The following is a 27,364-nucleotide window of genomic DNA, read 5'->3' as shown; positions in this document are numbered from 1 at the left end:
AGTTGGGATTGAGAAGAGAGGCCATACTGGGAGTGGCTAGTGGCCATGGGGAAATGGGAATGAAATCAGACAATTTGGGAGCTGGAAGGAAAACTTGCCCAGTTTCTTTTTTGCTTCTGTTGAATTCAATAGATCCTGACAGGATTGTCTGTCCTTTTGAAAACAACTCTTTTGCTTTAAAAACGTGTCTTTTCCCTCCCCTCTGAGCCCCAGATTCCAAGAGGTCTGGGGCCCCAGTCTTTTCTAGGGATGCTTTTCCTCTGACTAGAGTGACTGGATAGCCCAAGCCAAGCTTCATAGTTGGGGTGGGGCTTTGAGCCACACCTCTGGGCCATGGGAATCAGCACGTTCTCTGGAACAGTGGACAAGGCAGGGAGAAGTCGGGACAAGAGGTGGGGAGGCTAGGACAGAGAAGGCAGAGTGGAACAGCTTGGGGAAGAGAGCCTCCCTGGGCAGGTGGCTCCATTTGATTTCCGATTTAAAGGGGAGGCTTAGATGGCCAAGAAGAAAAAGGCTAATAAGAAAAATATTAAACTGCAGTGTGTGTGTCCCCAGGGACTTCCTGTTGCCATGACTGACCTCCCGGAGAGCGCCATTCGTCCCCGAGCATGGCAGCTTTATAGGCACTTGTAGGCCTGCAAAGAACACCAATTTGCTGCTGCAGTTTGTTTTGATAACTGAAACTTTCAATAAATCTATATTAAAATCAAAGGGAAAATTAACTAGGCCCCAGTGAGGGGCACGGAGATAAGGGAGCACATTACCACCCTGGCCTCAGCCACCCCACATCCATCTCTTAGTTCAGATTCAGGTCACCAGGGAGATGAATGGCTCAGGCTCATGGGGAACAGCCCTGGGGAAAGCAGGGCAGAGAAGGCAAGGCCAGGTCTGGCTCCCATTGCTCTTGCAGCAGAGACTGTGGGGGGCAGGGCATGGGGGTGTGAGAAGGGGGGGTGGTTGTGGTCATGGCGGGAAGAGGAGTTGGACAGAGGCATGGAGGAGGGGTAAGAATAACAGTAATAACAGCCAATATTTACTGAACTCTTTATGCTGGATGCTATGCTAAGCATGTTTGTATTTAATTCTAATAAGTAGATACTAGTATTATCGCCACTCCACAGATGAAGAAACGGAGCCTCAGAGAGGTATGTGGCTTGCCTAAGGTCACAGATGAAGTCAGGACCCCAGCCTGAACAGGCTGTCTCTGAGCTCACACTCCTCCTAACTGCACGATGCTGTCTTATGCAGCTTACAGGGACTGTGAATGACAGAAACATTTCCAGTTCTTAGATAAAATAGTTCCAGACCCAGTCTGGTTTCTCTCAGCTGTGCCAAGTCTAGGGGCTGCCATGCTTGCATTGTCCTTGGGTCCTGGATTCTCTGCCCTTCCAATGCTGGTTAAGGTACCAGGTTTGCTGGCCATCTTGCTATTTTCTCTTGTGGTTTCACAGGGCAGCAGAACCAACTTGGCCCTCTCTTCAATTCCTGCTCTGTGTTCACTGTAGCTCAATCACTTAATCCATCAACCAGGGGGCACCTGGATGTCTCAGTTGGTTAAGCGTCTGCCTTCGGTTCAGGTCATGATCCCTGAGGCCTGGGATCAAGCCCCGCATTGGGCTCCTTACTCAGTAGGACTGCTTCTCCCTCTCCCTCTGCCTGCTGCACCCCCCCCCCTGCCTGTGCACACGCTCTCTTTCTCTCTCTATGTCAAATAAATAAATAAAATCTTAAAAAAAAAAAATCTATCAAGGGTGGCTCAGCAGGTTAAAGCCTCTGCCTTCAGCTCAGGTCATGGTGATTGAGCCCTGCACTGGGCTCTCTGCTCAGCGGGGAACCCGCTTCCCCCGCCCCCTCTCTCTGTCTGCTTCTCTGCCTACTTGCGATCTCTGTCTGTCAAATAAATAAATAAAATCTTAAAAAAAAAAAAATCCATCAGTCAGGAGGCTGCCCAAGGTACATCTGTGTCTGTGTACCAGACTCAGTTCATCTGCCTCCAAAGATTCACTTGCCCCATCTGTAACCCCACCCTGGCCCTTGGCCACCAGTTTTTTGCACAGCCCAGCTGCCATTACTATCCTCTTATCTACTAACACATCTGGTTGTCTTAGCCTCCTCGGGAGGAGGGTTAGGTTTCGACAGAGCTTCCATTGTGCCCACTGTGATGGGACTGCAGTGGGCCTAATTGGCCAAACCAGGGGCTATATTCCTCTCATCATTTCTAGTCTCAGATGCACTGCTGTGCTTTGGGGTGTGGGATCTGGCACCCCCTGTGGCTACTGGTGTGGTGGGGGTAATACAACCTCCTTTTTCCCTAATAAGTGATGGTTCTTTTTTTTTTTTTTTTAGGATTTTATTTATTTAAATGATGGTTCTATAAGGCCTCAATGACTAGCTGTGTTTTCTATGAAGCTCTGGTCAACTTTATCATATACAACCTTATATTTTCTCTCTGCCTCACTTCCCTTTACCTTTTCAACTGTTGCTGCCCTGGGATTATATTTCCCAAAGAAGTTTTACCACATAAGCTTTACCTCAAGCTCTGTTTTCTACAAAATCAGAAAACAGAGGGAATCACATCAGAGCCAAAGGCTCGAGGGAACCAAATGCTGGGTTAGGCAGCAGTGTAAGGTACCAAATATATATGGATCTCTTAAACTGTTTATTATTTGAATACATTTGGCCTTGTCTTTGTCCAAAAAGACAAAGTCTTTTGGTGAGGTCCTGGAAGCTATAGGGGTGAGTTCTAGAGCACCAAGGAGGAAAGAGCACATTTTGGGGAAGTTACGAGCACTTTGGAAGGCTCCATGGAGGATATTGGTGCTAGGCCTTAATGGAAGCCTCGAATCCATAGTGTAGGCTGACTTCATTCTTATAGCCAAAAGGGTTGGTTGTGCCCTATTCCTAGGCCAGACTTAGGACATGTGAAAGCCAGGGACAGGAGAGACCATCTCAGAGCCTCTCATTTGTCTAATTTAATTTATCTATTTACTTATTTGTTTATTGTCTGTTCTGCCTCTACCTTCCCCTTCCCAATATAAAGGCTCCTCAAGGACCAGGTTTTGGGTGCCTTATTCACCAATGCATCCTTACATCAAAAACAGTTGCTAACACCTAGCCACGGCACTATAAGTATATGTTGACTGACTAATCAACTGGGATTAATGTCTAGATGACATTAATGGGAGGAGGAAGACCCAATTCCAGCCCCAAGAATCAGAGAGGAAGATGTACTTTACTGACCTTGGGTTAAGTGACATCTGTCCCTACTGATCTTTATTTCCTCATTTGTCCACAACCATTTACCAGATTCCTGCTTTATATTCAGAACTGTGCTGGCTGTTACTGATACACCATGAAGAATACGGAAATAATGCTTACCTTAAATGAATTTACAGGCCTGGGGGAGAGACAACAAGGAAATAGACAATTATAAAACAATGCAATAAATTCTGTAGGTGCCAGAGTAGAATCACCTAGCCCATTACATGGGATTAAGGAAGACATTCCCTAATATGGGTATTACCAGGCATTCTCAGCTCAGGCAGGAACCATTATGTTAACGTCAGATCTCACAGAAACGGTGGACCCAGAAATGACATCATTTTCTTATGTGAAAACACACAAATGGAAGACAGAGGGCTTGGTGATCAAAGCTGGGCCCAGAAGATGGTTCCTGGCTGACTGGGAAGCTGTCAAAACCATCACTGGTTTGGCCAGGGTGGGGGCTTCCCGCCCCAGAACCTGTTACCCATGACTTCCCAACGTGCCATAAACCAGTTGAAGAAACACATTTCTGTCTTTAGCCAGACTTCTCTCCAGATGACAGAATAGCCTGTCTGTGGTAGCTCCCTATAGTTGAGGCCAGAATCCTTTCAACTCTGACGTTCCCTCCGGAGCCGACCCAAACAAATCGGTTCCCTCTTATGCAGGAAGCAGAAATCTAAGAATTTTCTTCTTAGCCTAAAATCTGCCTCCTCTCAGCTCGCTCCAGGCCCACCTCTGAGAGTGGCTGGTAATAATGACTTGTTGAATGAACAGATCATGAGGAGTTATCTAAATATAACACGTCATCTTATGAGCCTATACTCACCTCATGAGTATATTGGGAGGTGGGAAAACGGAAGTGGGGGACCTGGGTCGCTTTAGGCCTTAGAAAGTTTTCGTTATTTAAAATATTTCTTTTCCAGCTCGGAAGGGGAGCTCCCCCTTCACTTTCTTCTGAGTACGTGCCACCCCCAAACTACAAGTCCCATAAGGCCAGCCGCGAGGAGTCACCATCTTGACACACCTTAGCGCGCATGTCGGCGGTAGAGCGAGCATTTGGGGAGAAGAAGCCCCGCCCCCCTGAAGCCCACTGGTCGAAGGAGCAAGCGGCGGGCTCAGCGGTTGGCCACTGCGCCCGCCCGTCAGTCGCGTCGGTCGGGGTCAGAGTGCGCGGAGGTGAGTCGGTGTGTTGTGGACTCGTGGTGCTGGCTGCCGCTGTTGAGGCGGCCGGGAACGGGCGGTGGGGAGCGGGCGGAGCTGGCCTTGCCTCTGCCTGGCCGGCGCCGCAGTCGGCGCGGGCCGCGCCCGCCGCCGTAAACTGCCCTGAGCGCCGGCTGAGGCCGAGGGAGACGTCGGGGCCTGCACCTGGAGGGAGCCTGCCGCGCTGGCCCCGAGGAGGGGGCGTTGCCATGGCGACAGCCTCTCCCGCCGCTGACGGGGGGCGGGGGCGGCCCTGGGAAGGAGGGCTGGTCTCCTGGCCCCCTGCCCCTCCCCTTACTCTCCCCTGGACTTGGATGGGCCCGAGTTGGGGGCAACACCCTGGGGTGGGTGATGCGGAGAGGCCCCCCAGATTGGGCCCTCGTTAATGCATGCGGGGTGAGGGTCGCTGCGCGCAGTTTGTGCAGTCTGGGTGCTAGCCCATGTGCTCACCCTGGATGCATGATCTACTGAGTAACGTTCTGGCCGAGAGGGAGCAGGGCAGGGCTTTGCCAGACCGACTGGGTGGGGTGATTAAGGGTACTGACTTTTTACTTGGGATTACTAGGGAAGAGGAAGAGAGGTTTGACCACAGTAGGTACAGAAACTCAGCAAAGAGGTCGTAGATAGAATAACCCCATTCCTCCCTCTCCACGTACACAAGGTTAGCGCTTTACCTCTTTGTAAATCTGTAGCAGTGGTAGGAGCAGTGATGGTGGAACGAGTGAGTAACGGGCCTAACCTAGCTAGCTTTCTGTTTGCTTTTCCTGCAAGTGTTCCAGCAACAGGTGTTCTCTTAAAACAAAAAAGTATGAACTTGAATTGAGGCTTGACTGCGAATTCTTGCATAGTGTAACTTTTCCTGGTTGACTTGGAAGATGGTGCATGTGGCTCCTTCCTCGGGGTTTGGATTCTGCCCTTAGGACTGGATTTTGCAATGGTTAATGCCCATCATTGTCTCTGCTCTAGGTCTCTGGCCACCTCTATGGGATTAGCTCTTATCAGACATTTTATCAATCTTGGAGCTGAAGGGCAAAAAACCACGAATCCCATTGGCTAAAGACTGTGCACTATTTGAACTATAGTAGGCTGTGATTGGCTGAATGATTTTTGATTGTAGAGTTTCTACCAGAAATTGGCTTCATCAAATTCTGCTTTATTCTGACTTTATCATACATGGCATGCCTTGTTTTAGTGGGTTCGTTCCTGGAGCTTAAGTATATTATACCTGAATCCCCTAGCATTTAAAAGCCAATTTATAAACAGGGACTTGGAGTGTGACTCCACTAATGTGTATGTCTGTGATCTTGGTTAGAAACCCACTTGGCTGCCTTTCCTCAGAGAGGTGGGGTGTGGGGGAAGGGAGCTGCCGGGAAGTGATTGATAAGGTTTCCTTTATGGATTCTGTGGTGCTTCACTGGAGCTCAGAGCACTTTGGCAACTTAAGCACTCCAAATTAAAAGCTCATTAACAATTCCTGCCCAAAGATCGTGTAAATAATCAGCTAGCTAGGTCCTAGAGCTTGGCTGAGAGCTCTCCTTCCAACTTGAAATTTCCAAAGTGCCTTTATTCCGTTTCATTTTGAAAAGTGTTTTCTTTGTAGTGGGGTGAGTCTGTAACTGGTCTTTCCCAGGGGATCTGAGTAGCATAAAGTCTTAAATGAGTAGAGTGGCAGACAGGAATAGATTGGTTCCAAACTGAAGTGTTTTCTCTGCACCAGGGGCATTGCTAGCTTACAGGAGCACCTCTGCAACTTCTAGTCTTTTGGAAAATCTGAATTAGGTGATAAATATGATAGGTGTCCATTAATGTTTTGACTTAGGGTTTGGTTACACTTTGACTTTCTTAGGACTTGAGGTAGACCTGGAAGTATACTGTAAGCGTGTAATGGTTTGTTTGGCCATTTTCAATGTGGCCTCTGGGTTTGTGGCAGCCAACCTCTCCCCTAGTCCTGGTCTCAGTTCCTGAGTTCTGAATATCGTCAGCCTTACCAGTGTCTCCTCCTTTTTTAAAATTTTTTAAGATTTTATTTATTCATTTGACAGAGAGATCGCAAGTAGGCAGAGAGGCAGGCAGAGAGAGAGCGAGCGCGGGAAGCAGGCACCCTGCTGAGCAGAGAGCCTGATGTGGGGCTTGATCCCAAGACCCTGAGATCATGACCTGAGCCGAAGGCAGAGACTTAACCCACTGAGCCACCCAGGCACCCTACCAGTGTCTACTCCTTGACTAGACTAGGATTCTGGTGTGATCCCGAGAGACACCGTTTCACGGCCATCTTTCTTAGGCCAAGCTTAGCTATTATAAATGTTTAGTGTTTCTAGGAGATAACCTCCTTAGGAAGAAAAGTGTGCTCTTAGAGAACATGAAATTCATCGTTCCAAAAATATATAGTGCTAGTAGCTTCTGAAAGCTCTGTTTGGGTCTTGTTCTTCCTCATAGGTAACTGTTACCCCAAAGTAGTTTGAGTTTAGGAGTTTGAGGTTTCAGGTGGTCCTAAAATTGTGTCAGATAGCAGCCGTCCCCTGGGGATTTGATCCTTTATACTGAAATAGACTTGTTGCAGAGATGTGTGTTTATCCACAGCATTGGGGGTTTCCAGCTCTCACAGAACCTTCAGCATCCCCAGCTGGCAGTCTTGGCATCTTCGAAGTAAGGAGAGGTGAGAATCTTGTTGCATGGTCAAGTTTGGCTTGACTTCTTTCTTATGAGTATTTGGGTTCAGAGGGTAAAGGGGTGGTGGTTGGTGCAGATTGTGTTTTTCTGTAGTTTTATCTGATTAGACACCATGTGCTCAAAGACCAGTGAAATGTACCCAATGTCTATAAAGTGGCAAGGATTAGAGGTGGGGTAGCCATACTCTCAAGTTCTGTTAGGATTTCTTTGTGGGCATTGCATGAGCACCCCACAATAGGTTCAGAAATAGTCCTTCATCCTGAGAAATACACAGCTTAAGATAACAGGAAGAACACATTGATTTGGCTTTTGATAATGCATTTGACCAAGGCCTTTGGGATCTTGGTTTGGTTTGGTTTGGGAGTCAGAGTTGGGTGGATGGTGAATCCCAGCCTGTCTCCATTTTGCAAGGATCAGGGCTGGCTGAAAAGGCAGACTCTGACTAATTTCCTGGATCTCAGAGACTGTTTAGTAACAAAGGGCCAAGACACTTTGCTAGGACCAGAATTGTAGTGGTGAACAAGACAGCTTCTGTCTCTGATACCACAGGGCTTACAAATTCAGGGGAGAGATGGGTAGTAAAGAAGCAGTTCTGATACACTCTGGGAGTGCTATAATAAGGTAAATTTAGGTGCTTTGGGAGTACTCAAAAGGGTCCACAACTCAGACTTGTAGGCTCCTCATCTAGAATTAAATGAGGACATTAGGGACCAAGTGTAAAGGTCAGAGTTTTGTTGAGTTTGAGAAACTGAAGTTCAGTGTGATGAAACAGCATATTCAGTGGACAGGGGTTTAGAGAATATGGTGAGAAACGAAGCAGGAGAAGTAAGTAGAGGCCAAGGCCTTATAGGCTCTTAGGATTAGGTTAGACTAGATCTTTTTCTATAAAGGATCAAACAGTAACTGTTTAGGCTTTGTGATCTCTGTCAAAACTATTCAACTCCATTCAACTCTGCTGTTACAGCACGAAAGCAGCCATAGTATGAAAATGAATGAGCATGGCTACTATCTAGTAAAACTTTATAAAAACCAGTGGCTGCTGGATTTGGCCCATGGAAACCTAGTTTGCCAACGCCTGGATTAGACTATCATAAGAGCAGTAAGAAGCCATTAAAAAGCTTTAAGCTGTGGACTGATAATTAGATTTGTGTTTTAGAACCTTAAGAATGAACTGAGGGGACAATACTGGAGGTAGAAACCAGTTAAAGGAGCTGGTGACCATTGCATGATAGCATTTTATATTTAACCCTTTGAGGCAGCATTTTGACACTTAAAAATTGAACACAACTGAATTTTTGCATAATGTGTATACTGGTTATCTTTATTAATTTCTCAGCTATGGACTAGAACTTAAAGCATGTCTACCAAAGAATTTGTTGGTAATACCAGCTCCTATTTTACAGACTAGAAAAGATGTAGGAAGGGAAAGTAGGTGTGGAATGAATGAAAAGGTTTGGGGACCTCTTTTCTAATAAAAAAAATTGGGAATAAATGGAGAGCTGGTAGGAATGTTCGTCTTCAAGCTCCTAGCTTAGTGTCATTGCTTTAAATGTTTTGAACTATACAAACAGAGGAGGACACATTTTCATAAGTTTTCCAAGGAATTGTCCTCATTCTGTTGCATGCCCTACTCAGTCTTAACTTTCCTTGCTTATAGCTACCTGATGACCTTTTTTCTGTTTTGGGTATTGTCTCCTGGTTCAGGTACACTGGTATATGCTAGGCACAGGAGCCAAAGTGTTTGTTGAGTGTCTGATGAATTGTCTTCCTCCTCCTGCAAGCCTACTTGCCTTGTTGAAGGGAAGTCTGTAGGTTTCTGATAACCACTTTAAGGTGTTTGTGTAACCTTGGGCAAGTGACTTACCTCTCTGACCTTTACTTTCCCATCTGTAAAATGCAGATAATGGGTCTTAAGACGGTCAATTAATGGATTTAATGAGATAATGTATGTAAAGCTCTTAGCACAGTGTTTTAATAACTTTAGTTACTAATATTATTTTACACAATAATTTTTTTTTTTAAAAGCAGCCCACAAGTGGGTGAGTTGGCCTTTGCCTTTGTATGTTTTGGGTCCTCACAGTTGTCATGATGGCTGTATGATTGAAACATAACCACTGGGTGAGAGCCAGTAGATAGAAGGGAGTTATAACTAATGGAAAGGGCCACTCTTCATAATGGAAAATTTTCAGCCATCAAGAGTCCAGAAAATCAGAACTTTCTTCAGGGTGGACCTTAGCCCCAGTACCATCAGTGAAGTGAATTGAATGAGCAGCTGCCCAAAAGAAATTCACCAAAGTGTGACCTGTCATTTCTCCCAGTTCGTCAGGGTCATTTATTAGTGTTGCCACCCTTGTGGCCCTACATCTTTGTAAAGTGCCTCTTGAATTTTTTTTTTTTAATTACTTTTCACCATCACTCTGGGAATGAGTTAGGTAGTCAGTATTATTGTCCCTGCTTACCCCTGTGAGGAAACTGAGTCCCACAAAGGTTAAGTATGTTGCTTGAGGACACGCTGTGAGGTACCATCGGAGCCAGTGCAGATTTGCCTCCAGAAGAAATTGTGTTTATTGCTGTGATTTCTCTTCCTTTGAGTGAGAGATGTGTCGTCATTGCAGAACTGCAGACTGATGCATGCTTTGTCCAGATGTGCTAGGAGTGATTTGGGTCCCACTTTATCCACTTGGTCCTGTTGGGTTTTAATTGACGATTGCTTGGACCAGGGAAGCAGATTCCCTTTGGGTCATTGTTTTTAGCCCCTCCTCCTTTGGGGACATTCTTGGGGGAGCCTTGGGTTACAAGAGATTGCTTTGATATGTTCAAAATTGTGCCTTGTGCCCCACAGCTACAGGTAAAATCAAAAGGCGGATAATTTATGGGAGTGTCAGAGCTGGCCGCTGGCACCTCAGGAGGCCATTAGTATGCCTGTTCAGACCCTCTGTGTCCTTGCAATTGATTCCTCTTTGCATGAGCTTGATTTGGGAAGCTGTAGATCTGTGGGTAGTGATTGGATGTGACAGTCCAAACACCGGTCCCTAAATTAATCCTTTTAATAGTATTCTAGCACCAAGGCAATGTGGTGTCTTTCTGTCTTTAACTGGGGAGGACAGAATGGGGTGGGCTAGGAAGAAAAAGGGAAAAAAAAGAAGCTTTGCTTGGTGCTTAGGGTCTGCTCTGTTCTAACATGTTCCGATTCCAGAGCAGTTGACATTGGGACTTCGGGCATAGTCATTCAGCAAACACTGATTCACACTAACTTTGTGCCTGGCCCTGTGCTGGGTGCTGGGAATACAGAACTGATTAAAATGTGGTCCTTGCCCTTAAAGATCTATGGGAATCTCAGTGTTTTTCAGAGTTTTTAAGCTCATGCATGTGAAAAATTAATCTGGTGCGTTTCTTTAATGCTACTTGAAATTTTAAAATACATCAAAGGGTCTTTAAAAGAACAAGCCAAAGAAATCATGCTTTTTTTACACATACATGCACACATACCTCTACCTGCTATCTTACAGCTTTCTCACCAAACGCTCTGAAAATTATAGTAGGAGAACTAGATTATAATTTTAGAATATAGTGAAACAAAAAGTTATGTACAGTATAGTGAGACAAAAAGTTATGACATAGGAATAGAGTGTGTTACACTTAAGTAATTAACTTTCTGATGGAGTATTGGAGAAAGCTACTAAAAGGGAGTTTGGAGTTGCATTTTGAAGAAGGAGCCTGGTGAAAATGGAAGTAACATTCCAGAGCAGGGGGAGTAGCATTTGCCAAGGCACAGATTTGTGAAAGGAAACATCACATTTGGGGAAGCATCATATTGGGGACCTGTGCAAGAGCTAGTCGTCACCCTGGCTCCTGCCAGTTTCTCTGGTCCTCTGGAATTGTGTTTGAGAAGCGGCTTTGAGTTTCTTGTGCTCCATTTGTTTTAGTCCAAGGCAACCCTTCCTTTTTCTGCTTTTTTGTACCCAGGGCTGCAATTTGTTTTTCTTGTTAAAATGTGGTAAATGTATTATGAGAACAGATTTGGGTGATTTGGACAGACCCGATCATTGCTTATTGCTGAGCTATTTTTAGTTAAAGTCACACCTTACCTCAAAGGAAAAACTGAAGTTCATGTGTTTTTAGCCCTTCAGTGGATAGGGGACTCAATCAAATGGGGAATGTGGGCCCTCAAACATGGGAGAGAACAGGGCCCTGAAGAGCTAAAGACCTCTGAGGCTTAGTTTTCTCGTGTGTAAAATGGAAATACTGTTCCCCCATTTTGCTTGAGAGTTAGGGGGGTGAAATATGTAGATCACTAATACAGTGCCTGGCTTCTGGCTTGTAATTGTGTTTCCCTCTCCTCTTTCTCATGCATTACTGACAGTAGCTCCCTTCCATTGAGTGCTTAAACTATACAAAGTGCTTTATATACGTTGTGTGGTTGCACTGAACCCCAAAGAGATAGGTATTGTTATTATAGCTGTTATTATTAAAAATATGTGGTAGAGGGGCTGGCTCAGTCGGTAGAGCATGCAACTCTTGATCTTGGGGTCATGAGTTCAAGTCCCACGTTGGTGTGGAGCCTACTTAAAAAAAAAAAAAAAGAATATGTGGCAGAGTCAGGATTTGAACCTAGATTTGTCTGATTCCAGTGTTTAAACATCTGGGCTGTGTGACTCCTTGTTTCTATACCAGTTCCATCTTGGAAGCAGGGGATTGGCAGGTTCTTGGTACCTCTCCTCTGGGGTCAGGTGCTGTCTACAAGTGTGAGAGGTGCTTAAAGGGTTAAGAGTACCATACTCTGCCCTTTGGTCATTTCTGTCCTACTTACGGTGTGTTAGAAACAAACCTTTGTCCTGTCTCACGTGCAATGGACATCACAGCTGACTTGTAGGACATTGCAAAGAGATGTCTCCCAGCTTTGGCCCCTCGAAGGAGTTTGTCCAACTATTGGTGTAGTGATTAGTTAGCAAACAGCAGGCAGATCACAATCATTTCTTTTTAGGTGCTGCCTTGAGCTGCTGAGATGGCTAATTGAAAAGGAGAGTAGGCCTCCTGTGGCCTGTGATGTTGCCATTGGAATATGGTGTTCCCGAAGGTCTTTAGTGACTGTAGCTCTCCTGGTAATTTAGGGTTAGCAGCTGCTTCCGATGCTGAGAATGTTCTCCCTCGCTCCACCTTGGAACAGAAGCAGCTGTAGCTACCGTCTAAGGGAGTGACAGGTTGTAGAGAGCAGGAGAGTGTTTTGCTGAGGTGACGACAGCTTTAGAGTTCCTGCTTCCATTCTACTTTGGGGCCATCAGGAAGCTGTGTAGAGAGGTTCCAGGGCATGTCAAGCTTTGTTCTGCCTCAGCCTCTAGCTTTCAGCAGACTAGGCTGAACCCTCAGGCCCCCAGCCTCCATGGTGAGACTGCAGAGAAGCTTGGGAGGTGAGCGGTGAGGCCTGCTCCTTGTGTTGGGGCAGTGGTCTGAGACCCTGGTGTGGGAGTCAGGAGCGCTGAGTTGTGTTGTTACTTGCGATGTGAGTCTTGGGCAGTCCTTTACTCTTCCTGGGTTTCCTTTTCCCTGGCTGGCAGTACAGTGTCTCCCCTTAGGTTTTCTTTCACCTTTAACAGTCTGTGATTTTCACAGAAAGTGCTCTGGCAGCAAGGATGCATTCATTAGCTGGAAGATGGTGACATTTGAAGGCCTGCGGTTTATTTAGATTTTTCCCAGGCCATTTTTAGCTGCCTAATACAGAGCCCGTGACTGAGTGGTTCCGGACATGTATTACTGTGCTCTCTGCTGATGCCTCTGTGCCTCAGGTACCTGAGCTCTTGTGATACTGTCAGTCAGATTGGGTCAGGGACTTGCCCTGGACTGGGACCTTGGGAAGCTGTAGCTCTCTCAAGTGCTTCTAGTTGGCTAGACTCAGAGCCTGCCTCTAGTGCCTTAGAGTTTCTCTGGCGTGTGCTTCTGCCTCCCAGTCTAGTTTTTTTTTTTTTTTTAAAGATTTATTTATTTATTTGACAGAGAGAGATCACAAGTAGGCAGAGAGGCAGGCAGAGAGAGGAGGAAGCAGGCTCCCTGCTGAGCAGAGAGCCCGATGCGGGACTCGATCCCAGGACCCTGAGATCATGACCTGAGCTGAAGGCAGCGGCTTAACCCACTGAGCCACCCAGGCGCCCCCAGTCTAGTTTTTAATGGAATGGATTGAATCCAGGGATGGTACCAGCCTAAACCCTCCCCAGGGATTCCAAGTATAGTTGACCCTTGAACACCATGGGTTTGAACTGTGCAGATCCAACTTACTTGTCGATTTTTTTCAATAAATACAGTACAGTACTGTCAGTGTACTTTCTCAAGATTTTCTTGACATTTTCTTTTTTCTACCTTTATTGTAAGAATTCAGTGTATAATACATACATAAGGTATGTATTAATTGACTCTATGTTATTGGTAAGGCTTTAGTCAACAGTACTATAAGTAGTTGTTTCTGGAGAGTCAAAAGTTATTGGCAGATTCCTCTCTGTATGGGGGAGTCAGTGGCCCTAACTTCTGTGTTGTTCAAGGGTCAACTGTATGGGCCGTTGGGGAGATGGGGTGGGTGTGGACCCCATATTTCATGATGGCCCTCTCTTCTTTCCTATCCCCCATGTTCCCGTGGTCTGTGTATGTGGATGTTCAAGGATGGCCCCCTCCCTTTGCTCTCTCTTCCTCCCTCAGTAATGGAAGGCTGTAAAATGTCTATTTACCCAAGACACCAGAATGACTCCTCTGTGGTTCCACTAATCTGGTGATTTGGTGCTTCTCTGGTCTCTCAGGTAAATACAGATTGAGGCTTTTTATAAAGGCATATTATTTCCCTCATTAAATGTGTGTTTTGGCACATGCGTTATTTACCTGACCGACAGTAATGGCTGCAGAGGAGCCATTGGTGTCTGTTGTGTAAATACTGTGCACAGAGACCGTCCTCCAGGGGCTGTGGCGCAGGCCTGTTTCTCCAAATCGGACTGGCCCCATGGCAGTCCCTATTTACCACTCCCCTGTTTCAGTTGGGGGCTGGTCCTTTCATTTTGAGGAGGGAATCATTTATTTTCCTCCTTACCACGGGCTACTTACTACCTTTAATTGCTAGGAGAAGAAAAAGGGTGTCTGAGAATAAAGGTGTGTAAGTCTTGGTCTCTGATGAAAGATAGCATGCAGAAATACATAGAATAATAAACTGTTCCTTTTGAATTCTGCCCCTTGACTAGATCCTTGAAGTCCCAGTTGATGATACAAGTTACAGGCTTAGAGTCTACAAGCTTGGGACGAAAGTACAAAGCAGCAGTAGGAAAGGGGCATCTCCAAGAGGCCAGAGGGTGCAAGGCAGGGAGTGCAGGGCTGTTTCCTGAGAATGGTGGCAGGAATGCCCAGTGAGGAGGCATTGAGTGGGGGCTCTTAGCATTGAGACTTGATGCTTTAAGGACTGGCTTTGGCTCTTAAGGTAGACTGTAGGCTGTATGCACAGCCTACCTTTCATGGGCAGTATGGAGAGATTGAGCCCTCATATACCATCTCTTCTCTCGCTCTCTTTCCTCCCCCCACCCCTTTTTAAAACCGCATTGCAGCATATAGATTTAAAAAAAAATTTAAAGATTTTATTTATTTGAGAGAGAGAAAGAGAGAGAGAGAGAGAGAGCATGAGAGGGGGAAGGGCAGGAAAAGCAGACCCCCTGGTGAGCAGGGACGTGGGGCTTGATCCCAGAACTCCAGGAGCATGACCTGAGCTGAAGGCAGTAGCTCAACCAACTGAGCCACCCAGGCACCCCTAAAAAAATAATTTTTAGACAGTTTGGAATAGGCCAAATTTACATGCAGGTTGGAATTAAGAGTACAGAGAATTTTTTGTGGAACAATTTGAGAGCTAATGTTAACTTAATGTCCCATCACCCTGAATACTTTGAGTGTATTTCTTACATGCAATGACATTTTCTTACCTAACCATTATACAACCAGTAAAACCAGGAAATTAATATTGCTACCTTACCTCCTTCTAATTCTGAAGTTCCATTCAAGTTTGCCAGTTGTCCCAGTGATGTTTTTTGTAGCAAAATGATCTAGTTCAGAATGTGCATTGCATTTAGTTATCGAGCCCCTTTAATCTCCTTTAGATTTTGCTCAGTAAGTTTTTTGACATTCATGACCTTGATACTTCTGAAGATTATAGGCTTGTTATTATGTAGACTGTCCCTCAATTAGGGTTTGTTGGATATTTTCTCATGATTAGAGTTAGATTATGCATCTTTAACAGAAATATCACAGAACTGATGCTTTCTTCTCATGGCCTTCTATCATGTGGTGCATGATTTTGATTTTTCCCATTGTGTTCATTTTGATCACTTGATTAAGGTGATGTCTACCAGGCTTCTCCATTGTATACTTCCTGTTACAGTTAGTAAGCATTCTGTGGGGAGATAGTTTGAAATACGTGAATATCCCTCACCAGACTTTTATTTATTAATTAGTTAGTTAATTTGTGTATTTTAGATTCATGGTTTCCTTTTTTATTCAATGCAGTGTAATCTGTTAATATCATTATTTACTGCCAGTGGGAGCCCCTTCAAACTGGCTTCTGCATTTTTTTGATTAATAATTCCCGTCATTCTTTTAGCATTTCCTTGTTTTCTGGCCCCAAAACAAGATGTTCTAGACTCATCTTGTACTTTCCCTGCCATAGTTGCAGAATTAGCCATTTCTCCGAAGAGTTCTCGTTCTTCCACTGAAGAATATTATTTAGAAGGCAACGGGTGCTAGGTGTGCTTAGTGCTGCTGGAGTGTTGCTCTGCTCCCTGACCCTTCAATAGAGCTAGAAAACAGATGTGTGTGTGTGGGTGGGTGTGTGTCCATACTCACAGTTATGTCTAGCTTATTTATTTATTTATTTTTTAAAAGATTTTAGTTATTTATTTAACAAAGAGAGACACAGTGAGAGAGGGAACATAAGCAGGGAGAGTAGGAGAGGGAGAAGCAGGCTTCTTGCTGAGCAGGGAGCCCAATGTGGGGCTTGATCTCAGGACCCTGGGATCATGACCTGAGCCGAAGGCAGATGCTTAATGACTGAGCCACCAAGGTGCCCATGTCTAGCTTATTTTTATATATTATATATCATAAACCATGAGTTCACACTGTTTCCTCCAATTTCAGTTTCACTCCATGTATTTTTTTTTCTTCATTCCATAGTTTAATTCCATCCTGTAACAGTGAGAAACCTGGTTCTCATTACCCTTAATATATGCTCTTTGATCAATCCCTCTGTATGTAACCAATCTCCCATTTGTTACCATTGCTCCTTCCCCATCTTGAATGCCTCTTTTACCTTGCCTGTGACTCCCTACATCAGGCTTGCTCTCCTCCTCCCCATACCCTCCACACCCCACATGGGCTCTGACTTGCTGTGTCATACCTTCTTGCCTCTATACAGATGCCTTACTTTGCATGGGCTCTGATACCCTCTACCCCCATGGCCAGACTCATCTGCTCCCCCCCATTTCAACTTGTAGATACTATGTTCCTCTGCCACAACTAATGACTCTAAAGCCATAAGAATAAATTTTTTCAGGAAGGGAAGAGGAAGAGCTGCCCTCTGTTTCTTGACTTGAGTTGAACTTGGTTTTTAGAAGTAGAGGAAGTGTGAAATCCAGTGATTACTGACATGTGGAAGATTGGTCTCCTACTATTGTCTATTCTCAAGATTTCCTGTAAGAGAATTTTTTTGATGTGGGTGAAATCAGTTGAGAAAGCAAGGCCTGCAGGCAAGAGTACTCCTAGTCATCAATGTGTCATTCATGAAAAGGGATAGCACACATATAGTATGCCGTATGGGAGGCCTGGAGCATTCTGGGCATGCAGGAGATTTGGCTGTTATTCTCTGAGATTGCTTTATGCATTAATTGGATATATAGGCTCCAAGTTAGGGGGGTACAGGCTTGACCAGGCAGAGGTAGTATAGAATAGTAGTAATAGTAATAATAGTAAGCTATATTGAGCCCCTATGTGCCCAACACTGCTCTTAATGCTTTACATGTGTCCTCTCATTTCATTCTCACTTATGGAATAAGAACTATTGTTGTCATTTTACAGGTGAAGGATGGAAGAACAGAGCTTGGCCAAAGGTGCCATGGCAAATGAGTGGCTCAGCCAGGATGCAAACCTGGAAGGCCTCCTTAATCATGATGCTTAATTGCCGGTAGTGTTTGACAGATGGGGTCTGGTTGACTACATATACTATATACACTCGCTGTGAATATTGACAAATATTAGGACTCTCAATAGTCCTTATCCATACAGCCTGACTTCAAGGAGTTAGAGGAGCATTCTAAGGCCCTGCGGGACTTTGGGTCCAAACTGTAATGCATAATCTGAACAGAGTGGGTCTCCCATCTCAGCAAGGCTTCCAGTACTGTTCAAGGCCAGGAGACGTGTGTGTGTGTGTGGGGGGGGGGGAGTGATGTGAAGTCATTTTGGATTCTGGGTTTCAGAGGGATGTTGGCCCCTTTGCCTTTCCAAGGGATTCCATAGTGAAATCCAAGCCAGCCTTTGTCTACTCTAAGCTGAAAAGTTGGGGCTGCGTTTTTGGCAATGCTGTAAAGCCATGGTGAAAGCAAACACTGTGCTCTGTAGGATCCATGAAGAACTTCAAATATTCTTCAGTCTTAGCATCCCCATGGAATCTCACTATGGGGATAGGGAAATCGAGGACCCACATGTGTCCTAGTAAATATGCAGACAAGTTATTGTAGGTCATTCAGTGAGTCAGGGAAGAGCCAGAAGGAAAAGTGATACTTGGCATTGTATACGTCCATTCAGGCAGTGGTCACCTCATTGCCTCTGAGTGTGTCCTGGACTTCACAGGCTGCTACCCACCTCAGCCCTGCAGGAAGGAGCCAGTGCCCATCTGCAGCCTTTCAGAGGCAAGCTTTTGGCTCTATTAGAATGGGGCTTCGGAAGGCATAAACTATGGCCATTTCTGCATTGAGCAGTGAGATTCCTCTTTTGACTTTGAGGATTAAAGTTGAGGGAATTTGAATATTGGGTGTAAGATGGGTTAAAAAAAATTTTCTTCTTTGTTCCTTTTTTTTTTTTTTTTTAAAGGAAGCCTGAGTTATTTGTGAGTAAAACTTAAGCTTTGGTTTTTAAATTTTCTTAACCCTCTAAAGAGCAGACATTCTGCAAATTTAAAGGAAAAACTTGAAAAGTGATTTGGATTTTTTTTTTTTTTTGCACATGTTCACTCAGAAAACTTTACTAGACCTTTTTTTCTTTTTCTTTTTCTTTAAGCAATGCTCCCATTACTGCCACATCTGGGTTTTCTCTTTTACTTCCCTATTTTAAAAAAATCCCACAGTCATTCAGGTCTCTAGTAGAGAGTGAGTCTAAAGGCAGCAAACGGGAAGGGAAGGCCTGAGGCTGTTGCCAGCTGTGCTCTCCAGGTGTCATTCATTCCCCAGGGTGCCACTTACTGGTATGGGAGCTGGGGAATCACCAGCACATCAGGAGCAAGCTCCCTGGCTGGGCTGTGTTCCATTTTACCTTGGGAGACCAGAGGGAGGGAATGTGGAGGTGTGCCATATGGACTGGAAACCCAGGGGCAAATGGCTTGTCATGAGCTGAGGAGAGAATATTTGGCATTTTCCACTGTTTGAGGCTCCTTAGCTCCCAGGACGGATTGTGTGGCTTGGTCACCTCATGTGACTTTGGGAACCTTAGCTTTACATTAACTGTTGCCACCTGAGAAATGACCACAAAATTTTTCTCTCTCTCTTTTGAACTTTAGAGCTCCATTTAAAGATGAAGGCCAGCGTGGCAGATTGTTCTGAGGATGGTCTTGGAGACTCAGAGCTGTCATAATGCTGCGGGGGCCAGTATTAGGGTCTTGAACTGCAGTAACGAATACTGTTGATTTCGAAAAGGGGTCCAGAAACACTGGGGAGTGGTTCATGTTGTGGGACTATTCCTGAAGACCAGATGGAACAGGGCCACCGTGGGAGGGGAGTAACCCAGGCTCTTTGTTCTTTTTTTGTTTTTTCTTTTCTTTTTCTTTTTCTTTTTTTTTTTTTTTAAACTTTCCTCCCCTAAGTTTTAGATGCTTCTGGATGTTCAATGCTAGCACCTTTACAGACTGGAGCAGCTCGATTTTCTTCATATTTACTTTCAAGAGCAAGAAAAGTGCTGGGCTCCCACTTATTTTCTCCCTGTGGTGTCCCGGAGTTCTGTTCCATATCCACCAGAAAACTGGCGGCCCACGGCTTTGGCGCATCCATGGCGGCAATGGTGCCCTTCCCTCCCCAGAGGTATCACTACTTTTTAGTGCTGGACTTTGAGGCCACGTGCGACAAGCCACAGATTCATCCTCAGGTAACTGTTGCATCATTGCTTCAGAAAGGGGGGGGCGGGCAAGGAGGGAGGGAGGTTAGTCTTGCTTTCTGGGTTCCAGAGGAACTTTCTCATGTCTTCCTGGCTTCTAGCTACTCATTGGGAATTCCTGCCTAGGAAGCCGGGCTTGGTTCAGGCATGCTTTAGGGTAAGGTTGGCCTGACAAGTCTCTGGAGAGAATTGGGCATATTGTTTCTCGGCCTTTGGAAATCAAAATATTTCCTAATGTCCCATCCTTCCTCTCTCCGTTCCCTTCCCTCCTTCCTTCTCCTGCTATTGCTGCACGTTATTTTGTGGAAGTCAGCCCCAAAGATGGCACCCAGTGACCCTTGCCTCCTGAGATTCCTAACCCCTGGTAGTTTTTCTCCCACACTGAATTGGGTTAGCCTTGTATAACCAGTAGAATAGAGAGGAAAAGCCATAGTGGGATTTCTGAGGCTGAGTCATAAAAAGCGCTGCGGTTTGCCTTGCTCTTTTGGATCACTTGCTCTGGATCACTTGCGGCCATGCATCAAGGGCTCTCAAACGGCCTGGGGAGAGGCATGCATCTATAGGAACTGAGTTTCTTAGCTAAAAACCAGTACCATTCATGTTTCTTGGTGCTGTCTCAGAAGTGAATCTGCCAGCCCCAGTGACATCTGACTTCACCTCAGTAGAAACCCTGAGCCAGGCTGGTCCGCTGAGCCACTCCTTCCTGGCTGGCAAAAACTGTGAGTTAAGAAGTGATTATTGGTGTTTTAAGCCACTAAGTTTGGGGATGATGTGTTTTGCAGCATTCAAGAACATGAAAAAGTACAACTGTTGGTTTGTTGGAAAGGAAAATTTCTTTGCTTGCTTTTTTTCCTGTCATCAACTGAGTTCAGAGACCTTTTACCTTTTAAGGTAGTTCTACTAGGAGGTTTGGATTAGCAGCACAGAGGCACCTGTGCTTAGAGATATTGGCATGCTTGGTGTCTCTTTGGGGGGAACGATTGGGGGCTGATGTGGCAGTTCATTGTGCTGTGGGGGCCTTTAGAATGCCCAGCTCTAGGACTGTTACTCTTCCCTGTGGGCCTGGGTTATTAGGAGTGTAATTTTGGGATGTGTAGACATGTTAGTCTGGAGCAGCATTCAATGGTAGGGAGGAGGGGGAAAGGGGGAGGATGGTAGCATCAGGCACTTGGGAGACAGGGAGGAGTGGGGTTCATTCAAAGATGAACTGGGTTCATTTCTCATGGTTGTTTTTTTTTTTCCCATGAAGAGGTTCTCTCTTTAGAATAGTAGATTATTTTCCATAAAGCAGATGCCACCACCCTTTTACCTTCCTCCTTCTCTCTCTTTTTTCCTGTTCTCCATTCAAGTAGTGGTCTATCTTTGGGAGTATTGGAATTAGGCCTATGGAGGTTTGGGAAGACAGGAGCAAGATGAGGAGAAGGTTCTGAGGGGAGGAATTTTGCATAAAAGGAATATAGCTTGGGTGCTGCCTGAGCCACACTTATTTTCTCAGCCTCTTGCTCCTGCCCATTCTCTAGAGTCTTCTCTGCCTCCCCAAACTATTAGAGATTCTTTGCTGGCTGTTTCTGGGTGGTGGGTGGGAATTTTGGTTATGTAGATTCTCCCAGCTTAGGAATCAAGCATCCAAATCATAACACACCATATTATTTCCCTTACTGATGTAGATTTCAGTTATTGAGTAAGCCCTAGTGGACATGAGTCTAAGATCCAACACATCCTGATTGCCTATGATTCATCCCTCTCTGAACTCTTGTAATCACTTGGCACCTCATTTGTGGCATTTTCTTTCTGGCATATGCTTGTATATGCTTATTTCTGAACTTTTCAGTTAGACTGTAAGCTCAGATAATTTTGTAGCTCTGTCCTACAGAGAGTCCCATCAATGTTGCTGAAGGTGAAGCTTGATTCATTTCTCAATTTAGTCTGTCAGGATCACCTTCCATCTCTCTTTGAAGGGCATTGTTCTTTTTAGTTATTTATTGCAATGCTAAAGATATAATGCAATACAGATTTAAATCACTTGTATCACCAACTTCCCACCCAGACTTAGGCACCAAGGCCTTCCTGACCTAGGCCGAGGTAGGACTTCTTGCTGTTTACCAGGTTTGGGCCTGATTGAAGATTATCTCCAGAATCAATGAACCCTGATGATGTGATTCCAAGGGCACTTAAAGAATTGGCTGCCCTGGTTCATTATTAGGAAGCATTAGCTGTTGCTTTAGAGAACTCAGGAAGAAGCATTTGCTGTCTTGCTTATCTTTAAAAGGGGAATACGAATGATCTTGGAAATTATAGACCCGTTAGTTTACTGTGATTCCAGAGAAGATACTTGACCTGATCGTCAGATAATCAATCAGCAAACAGCTAGAAGAACATAGGGTACTGAGTAATAACTTACATGGGTTTGAGAAGAAGAGCAAATCCTGTCAGATCAATCTAACTTCTTGCTGTGACACAGTGATGGATTTGAGTGGATCTGGGGTAAGTGATAAATGTAATGCATCTCTACTTCATTAAGCCTCCACAATGCTGTGATCAACAGGTGGGAAGGTGAGTTGGGGCCAGGCAGCTCTGTTGGACTACCCATTGGATCATTCTCAGGAAAAGGATGGGTAGCTCAGGAGTGATTTGAGACTTGTTTGTGGCAACTTAAAGCCTATCTCTCTTTGAAAAAAAAAAAAATCTTCTCTAAAGTTTGTAAGTAGCAGGATCCTGACAGGATTCTGAGGAATCTTAGAAGATGGTTTGGAGAATTTGTCAGTCCCACATAGGCTAGCGTCCTTCCACTGAGGTTATCATAGTCATGTTGTCATTAGAGCCTCTGGGCTGTGGCTGTGTAGGTCTTCCAGTCAGCAGGGGCAGTGGAGAAATTGGAAAAGCTCAGGATAAGAGGGGGAAAAAAATCATGAGGGGTACAAAAATAGGACTTAGAAGAGAAGAGAAATTGAATATGGTTTTAGTGACTTATTTCTTCACATGGGAGGTGTTCCAAGGAGTATACTAATAACTTGCTCTTCATTTTAATAAGGATAAAAAAAGAAATGAATTTAAATGGAAACAGATTGGGATTTGGGATGAGAATGAACTTTTAGAAGAGACTGGAAAAGATGGGCTGCTAGCTGAATCCAGCCCTCCCTGTTGCTCTCTCAGAATAGCTTAATGGCTATCCACTCGACAGAGATGCTTTATAGGCAAGGTCTCTGTGCCTCCTGGGGATGAGCTTGGGACTGTGAATCAGCCTTCCTCCTCCCTGGCTCCCAGTTGCTTTGAATACTCAAGGCATCTACACAGTACATTTCCAGTCCTTATGAGAGTGTGCCGTTACCCCTTGGGGGTGGGGTGTAGGAGGGAGAAATAAGTTTGGGTCCAGGATCTATCTGAAGGCTTGTTACGGGGTTCATTTTTCTGATCCATCTTTGGTCTTCAGAAGTTCCCGAGTCAGCTTATTGAGACTGTTCTTAAGGAATGGCACCGTGAAAACGAACATGTATAAGCTCTGTTGTACTTGGGTGAGTAACAGTATTGGTTATAAATGTGGTAAAATATCTGGTATATTCCATTTGTCATCATTTTTGCTGTTTATTTTTGTACTTTGTTCAGCTAGGTGTAGTTGGAGTGGTTGGTTTACTAGTGATAGGCTTCACTTTTCTGGGTTTTGCACTCATTTTGATTTACATTTTAATTCAGATTAATATGATAGATATTGGCAGAATACGAGACTTTCACATTTGAAAACATTTTTCTGCTTAAATGTTTATTCACATGGTTTAAATTGCTTTAGAGACTCTAAGTTTGAGGAATAGGATTCCTTTCTTACTTTAGGAGTTGTTTCCTGATAGGTAAGTAGGTTTTTATCTGGTTTAGGAGAATCCTGAGTCCTTTCTCCTGGTTAGCAGGAGTTCATGTGCTCATTTTGGTGTGGATGTACATCGAATAATGGTGGTTGTGACCCTGAGGCCCAGGGAGCAGCCTGAAAGCTTTGGTGGGATCTCTAATTGTCCATCTTTAACCTGGGGGCGAGTTCTCTCCCCACCTCACTGTTTAGAAAGGAACAAAGCAAATGTGAGGACAGTGAGGTGTAGGCCTTAGCCCACCAGGAGAAGGAAATAAAGTCAGCTATCTGAATGGCCAGGGAGAGGGCTGCCCTGCTCTCCTTGTCTGTGGAGCAAAGTCCTGGCCACTGCCTGCCCTCCCTCCCTGAGTTCCCTCTGGCCATCCATGAGGCTTCTGGGTATGGTCTTTTTCTCACTGCTCTGCAGCAGCCCTGTGACTGTTCTCCTTCTCATCTGTATTCAAGTGCCCATAACTTTGGAAAAAAATGACCTTTGGGGTTGAGGTTTTCTAGTGTTTGGTCTTTGTCCACAGGGGCCTGCCTTTTTCTTTCTTTCTTCCTTCCTTCCTTCCTTCCTTCCTTCCTTCCTTCTTTTTTAAAAGAAACCTTGAAGAAACTCCATCTGCATTTTGAGTTAGAACTATGAGTAAAAGGGTTTCTCTTTTATAGAGAATTGTCCAGATGCTGGGTTATTTTGGGAGGGTAGGTGGAGGAAGGTTAATGGTGACAGGAGAAGGAATAATATGGAAGAGAGGCATTTGGAGGATTTCAGTATGACTTAGAATTGGTATATCATTATTAGTCTTCTGTGAGAAAGACATCTTGGGAAACTTTACAGGAAATTGTTAAGCTTCCTACAAATCAAACTATATTGATTCCCTTATCCATTCAGGGCTAAAAAAGCAGGATCCCCCAATCCTTTCCCCCTGCTCCCAAACAGTGTGCACACACATACTATCTTCCTATGTAGTCACCTTTCCTTCTCCCTGCTCTTGGTTTCTGCACCCTCCAAGTGGACGGAAAGGCAGTTCTCTAGAGAAAGAACCCACCCTTCCTGCCCCATTTACTTGTCCCAGTCCCAGCTCCTTCAAGTAGGAGGGGTGCAGCCAGGCTTTCTGTTGGGAGGGCCCAATTATTGGGTTGTGGGCCATCTGCCTGTGGCCCCAGTCAGCCTGCACTTTTTTCTCTACAGAGAGGCGAAGGCGCTGACGCTATTCTTCTAAACTGGGAAATGAAATGCAAAACCGACGTTAATGTAACATTATGGTTGAGATTAAATGCACCAAAATCAGGAAATTCAAAGTTATGCTTCCCACAGCAACTATAATTCAGCCTCATCTGGCGTGTGTAGTATTTTGTGTTAGTGCGGATGGTGTTATATGTTAAGACATTAAAGTTAACACCATAAGCAGAGCACAAAATGCTTGAGGGGGCTGAGTTATGACGACTGTGTGAGCTGTAAGTGTTCTTGCACAGGCTCCCGACTCTTGGTATAATTTTTCCCCTGCCCATCAGACCAATTATTGCCTTTCTTTTTAGTTATATTTCTGCTTTAACACATCTCTTTTTCCAGGGTCACCGTAAATGAATTCCTCTATTGGTGGCCAGTGATGGTGGTGGGAATGGGACAGCCCACTAGGCGCTTTTGTCCTTTTTGTTGCTGCCTCCATAAAAGTGGTGCTTCCCCCTCCACCTCCAAAACCCCCCCTCCTTCACAGACGGCTGTTTCCTGGTGGTCCCTTACAGGGATCCCCACCCCCCACCCCCACCATCCCTTCCCTCTGACCGTCACTGTGGTTCCTCACAACTGCTCCCTGAATGGGAACAAGCATTTGCTGTGTCCGGGTCTTGGCCTTGTTGTAACTTCACGTGAAAGCCGAAGGGCCCTTCTTTATTTGGAGCAGACATAGCAATGTCGAAGTAAAATATACATCCCCGGGAGTGGAGCACCGATGCGTGGTGGTGCTGCCTTATGTGTTTGGCATAGCAGAGGCAGAGATCGAAGTGGGTTTATTTGCTCTATTCACACTGCTTCTCTATCTTCCCCAGGGTTTATACCTTTAAGCTGCTGTGGTGTGTAGTTAGGGCTGTGGAGTCGCCTGGGGGTGGGACCAGGAACTTTCCTTGGGGAGCACTGGGTCATTGGTAACAAAATCACCACATAATTTAGTACAAATCAGGAAACCTCCCCCTAGCCTCTTATTATCCTGGTGGCCTCCCCAGGGCTGAGACAGCTGTTGGAATGCAGATTTTGTTAGACACTGGGCTAAGGTTGGTGGTGGGGAAGAGCTGTAAAGAATAGGGCCATTGATAAATGATGAATGAAATCAGGGACTGTAAACGAACAGTGACACTGAGCTGCCTTTTAAAGTTTTTGTTAGATACGACAAAACCAACCAAGTAAGCAAAGGAATGGGGAGGACCTCATTGTAACTACCTTAGAGGCAATGAAAAGGCCTCTTTTTATGCTTTGGATAGCAACTTCAAGCTCCGTGTTAGATTCTGGGGGCATAGAAACAAGAAACAGTCCCTACCCTCAAGGAGCTGGTAGTCGAGGATAGACCTGCATGTAACCACTGTTAAGCATTTGATTATATCCTGTAGTTAAGTACTTGGTGCAGTGGGGGCTCAAAGGAGGGGAAAGATCAACTCTGCTCATAGTGTGGAGGAGGGGTCACATAGGCCTGATGTTAGAGAAGTTTAGGAGATCCACGAGAGCCAAGTCAGCCTATGGCCTCTAGAATTGTTGTAGCAGGAGTGAAAGAAGGTGCTCACAGAGTAAGCCAGGATGAATTGACCCGAGTCTGAAAAACTGACATGGATTGCAGAGTTTTTTGTGGAAATGTTGAAAATGAGGAAGAGATAGAGTGAAGGCTTTGAATATGACAAATATTTCACTGGTTTTTTTAGTAGGATTATCTATGTTGGTTATATGTTATTTCTCATATTCAACCGAGAAGGTAGTTTTTGTTTGTTTTGTTTTTGGCAGCAGGGAGGGGCAGAAGGAGACTCCCTGCTGAGCAGGGAGCCTGATGTGGGTCTCCATCCCAGGACCCTGGGACCATGACCTGAGCTGAAGGCAGACACTTAACGGACTGAGCTACCCAGGCGCCCTGGGAGCTAGAAGGTCTTAGTGGGATCTCTGAGAGTATAAAGGCTAGCAGAGGTTTGAGAGAATTTTAGCCAATAAAGTGTGAGCAAAAACATAAGGATCAACAAAAAAATATGTAAGCTGAGGCCTTGAAGCATTGCTGGGGAGGGCTAATCGGATACCCCAGTGCTATTTAAGGTAGCACAGGGTTGGGCTACTAGTCCTTCAGGGAAAAAGAAGGGCTAGAGAATGACACAGTGGCTACCTCTGACCCCCCAAAGTACTGGCAGTTTGGATCTGGATTTGCGAGACATCCCTTGGGAAGAAGCTACCTTCCTTAGACCGGATCCGTCAAACAGATAAGCTGGCTGACTAACACCGAGAGATTCGATGGAAGGGTTAAGGAAGAGGCAGGCGGGTCTGGGTAACAAGAGAAAATGTGCTAGAGAAGAAGTGTCGAGATGGGGGTAAGCTCTCCCTCTGAGCAGGAGCAACAGGTACACAGCCATAGAAAGAAAACAAGTAGTTTGGGATGGGGGTAGTGAAATGAAATCCAGAGGCTTATTTAGCTAAGTTCATAGGCTTTACTTCTTCCTGCCTCCATCCTGTCTTGTTTTTTCTTCTCTCCGATATTGATTACATTTCTTACTTTGTAGACTGATCTCAGTTGTTTGACATGAGAAAACTGATACTAGGAGATGCTTTCTCCATCCCTTTATCTTGTTGGGGAAAAGGATCCTGCATCATTTTGATTAAGATGCCACTGGAGTGATTATTTTTTATTTTCTTAATGTTGGGTGTTCACAATACTTAAAAAAAAGAAAAACAAAAACCCCATAGCTATACATTTATGTGATGAGTTTTGAGCTCTAGCTGTGAAAATTGAGTCATAGCCTAAAAGCCTGAAACAAGAGTGTTTTCAGATTGACACTAGCCCC

General features: G+C 45.0%; 1 protein-coding gene across 9 annotated transcripts in view; it reads left to right on the top strand.

Annotated features, from left to right (window-relative positions):
• Nucleotides 1–4,345: 4,345 nt before the first annotated feature.
• Nucleotides 4,346–27,364, top strand: part of ERI3 (ERI1 exoribonuclease family member 3) — a 126,449-nt gene continuing 103,430 nt past the window's right edge. For 2 of the 9 annotated variants that reach the window (XM_059374504.1, XM_059374503.1), the window contains exons 1-3: nucleotides 4,576–4,808; nucleotides 7,045–7,120; nucleotides 19,214–19,491. In XM_059374504.1, the coding sequence (XP_059230487.1) occupies nucleotides 4,674–4,808; nucleotides 7,045–7,120; nucleotides 19,214–19,491 (489 nt within the window). In that variant the 5' untranslated portion in view covers nucleotides 4,576–4,673. The other 7 variants (XM_059374507.1, XM_059374505.1, XM_059374508.1 and 4 more) reach the window with 7 other exon arrangements.

Source organism: Mustela nigripes, chromosome 14 (genome assembly GCF_022355385.1).
Source record: "Mustela nigripes isolate SB6536 chromosome 14, MUSNIG.SB6536, whole genome shotgun sequence".
In the NCBI taxonomy this organism is placed as follows: Eukaryota; Metazoa; Chordata; class Mammalia; order Carnivora; family Mustelidae; genus Mustela; species Mustela nigripes.
Note: the sequence above shows the minus strand (reverse complement) of the source record. Positions and strands in the feature narration are given on the sequence as shown.